This window comes from Austrofundulus limnaeus, unplaced genomic scaffold (assembly GCF_001266775.1).
Source record: "Austrofundulus limnaeus strain Quisiro unplaced genomic scaffold, Austrofundulus_limnaeus-1.0 Scaffold385, whole genome shotgun sequence".
NCBI classification, from domain to species: Eukaryota; Metazoa; Chordata; class Actinopteri; order Cyprinodontiformes; family Rivulidae; genus Austrofundulus; species Austrofundulus limnaeus.
In genome coordinates this window covers 490,826-492,948 of record NW_013952787.1, presented here as the reverse complement: position 1 = coordinate 492,948, position 2,123 = coordinate 490,826, and the positions used below count along the sequence as shown (strand labels likewise).

The 2,123-nt window shown below is 40.2% G+C and overlaps 1 protein-coding gene across 2 annotated transcripts in view; it reads right to left on the bottom strand.

Moving 5' to 3' along the window:
• The window catches only part of gys2 (glycogen synthase 2), a 34,571-nt gene that overhangs the window by 30,040 nt on the left and 2,408 nt on the right, over positions 1-2,123 (bottom strand). The window contains exons 2-3 of one of the 2 annotated variants that reach the window (XM_014023666.1): positions 917-1,019; positions 642-791 (exon numbers count right to left, since the gene is read on the bottom strand). In XM_014023666.1, the coding sequence (XP_013879120.1) occupies positions 642-765 (124 nt within the window). In that variant the 5' untranslated portion in view covers positions 766-791; positions 917-1,019. The remainder of the gene's footprint in view (positions 1-641; positions 792-916; positions 1,020-2,123) is intronic. The other variant, XM_014023667.1, reaches the window with a different exon arrangement.

Genomic DNA, 2,123 nt, shown 5'->3' with positions numbered 1-2,123 from the left:
ATAAAATGGATCCATCCATGTAAAATATATTTTAAAAAATTTACAAAACTACACAGCCTACAGTATTTTTACGGTCTTTATTTTACAGTTAAAATATATGTTTATCAAATAAAGTCTAATATTACAACTAATCGGGGATCCCTTTAAGACTTTTCAGGTTTCAAACTCTCCTGTTTGTAAATGAATCAAATATTCAAACACGACTCAGTAGGTTTTAAATGGGTTTGAATCAGTTGTGCATCTGTTGATTAGTTTCTGAGAGTTTTCTCAAAGTCCATCCAGTGGTACATGGGATATTTTGCTAAAAGACAGAATTTGACGGGTGTGCAGCTGCCATCTTTCTAACTTATCTGCAGCTTAATGTTTAACTCCACACAGGGAGCAATATTTACTCTTTAAAGAGCAAAGATTCAGTTTTACGCAAACTGTTCCAAACAGGCAGGGAGCCCTAACACGCCATGAGCACGACTCAGGATATTTCTCTGTAAGCTCTAAGCTGATTTCCTTTCATGCATAACTGTAAGAATGTATCTAACACTGTATACCTTACATCACTGAGCTGTACTTCGTCAGTTTCAAAATAAATGCATCTTTTAGAAATAAATACATMGAATTTAGTGCAGGWTTGTGGTCTGGCTGACCTTTGTTGGTGACCTCCCAGGCAACTTCAAAGAGCAGCAGGTCCTCTACAGGCAGCTCGTCCTCCTCCCAGGCTGGCAGCAGCCCGCTCAGGGACGTCATGGACAGGGAGCGAGACAACGGCATCCTTCTGCTTCTCGAAGTTCAGCAGACTGTAAGCGAGAGGGAACAGCTCCAGTGGGGGCTGAAGAGAAAAGGCTGGTTCTGCAGGTGAAGGTCCTGAGCTCAGAGAGGACAGGAGTAAAGGGCAACATCCACTCCGCCTACTGACGTTTACCTCCAGTCCTCGCGCAGGCATCAGGAGAAAAAGGTCTGCTGGGAGCCACTGCATGTTGAAATATCAGGTGAAAGAGGGCCAGTCTGCCTGCAGACCCACCCCACTGAAGAACAGGGACAGACCCGGCCCCAATTAAAGGTCCAGCTCTTGGTATAGGGTTGGGCATAATCATATCGTGTGCAATTAATCGTCAGAAAAACATTAATCGATTACTTTTTGGCACTTGATGATTAATATGATTAATGCCACCAGGCAGACTGACTGCTCCGGTTTAGTCTGCTCGATGTTCCTCTCCACTTCAAATATGACAAATATTAAAAATAAAGTTATGTATTTATTTATCTATCAACACAATTTTAAATTTGACRTACAGCCCGAAGTCTGTAATTTTGGCACAATTTGGGACAGATTTTTACGAAGAGCAAATCTTACCCACTAAACTGGTCATGTGACCAGGACATAGGAGTGTCCAGGGGATTAATCGTCAAATTAAACGTTATCGGCTAAATACCACAATTAATCGTGATTAATTTTTTTGCAAATATTGCCCAACCCTATCTTGGTATCTCTTAGCTCTCAGAATATATGTTGGGGATGCCTCTCAGCTACTACCACACCAGATTTTAGGTCAGTTTCTGTAAAACTGTAAGACATAGAGACTTTTTTTTTTTGTATTTCAACATCAGTAGTGTAGATGAACATCCATTTATGATTTCTGTTTATGAGATACTTTGCAGACGAAGTTGACTCCAATTGTTAATGGCAACACAGTAGATTAGTGGTAGTGTTGCCTCCCAGCATTGAAGGTTGATGATTGAGGTTCATAAAGCTGGGGTCTTTCTGTGTGGAGTTTTTATGTTCTCTAGTTTCCTTTCACAGTCCAAAAGCATGATGCCTTCAGATCTGTGACCTCACTGGGATTAGTTTGGTTAAATAAATGCTAATAGTCTTAAAAATGTACACATATGGCCCAGAGACCAAATGTGGCATTTTATGTGGTCCATGAAAGCTTCAAAGATGTATAAATGTCTTAAAATTAGCTGCTTTAAAGCCAGCATGAACCATAAACAACATAATGCATGTTAATGCATGTTGATTGTTTTACCTGTGAAATGAATTCATCCCACCACCAAAAACAAAAAATAAATTGTATAGGTCTTCTGGACGGGTTCTTCTCTAATGAAACGTTTCGTCTCTCCTCCAAGAG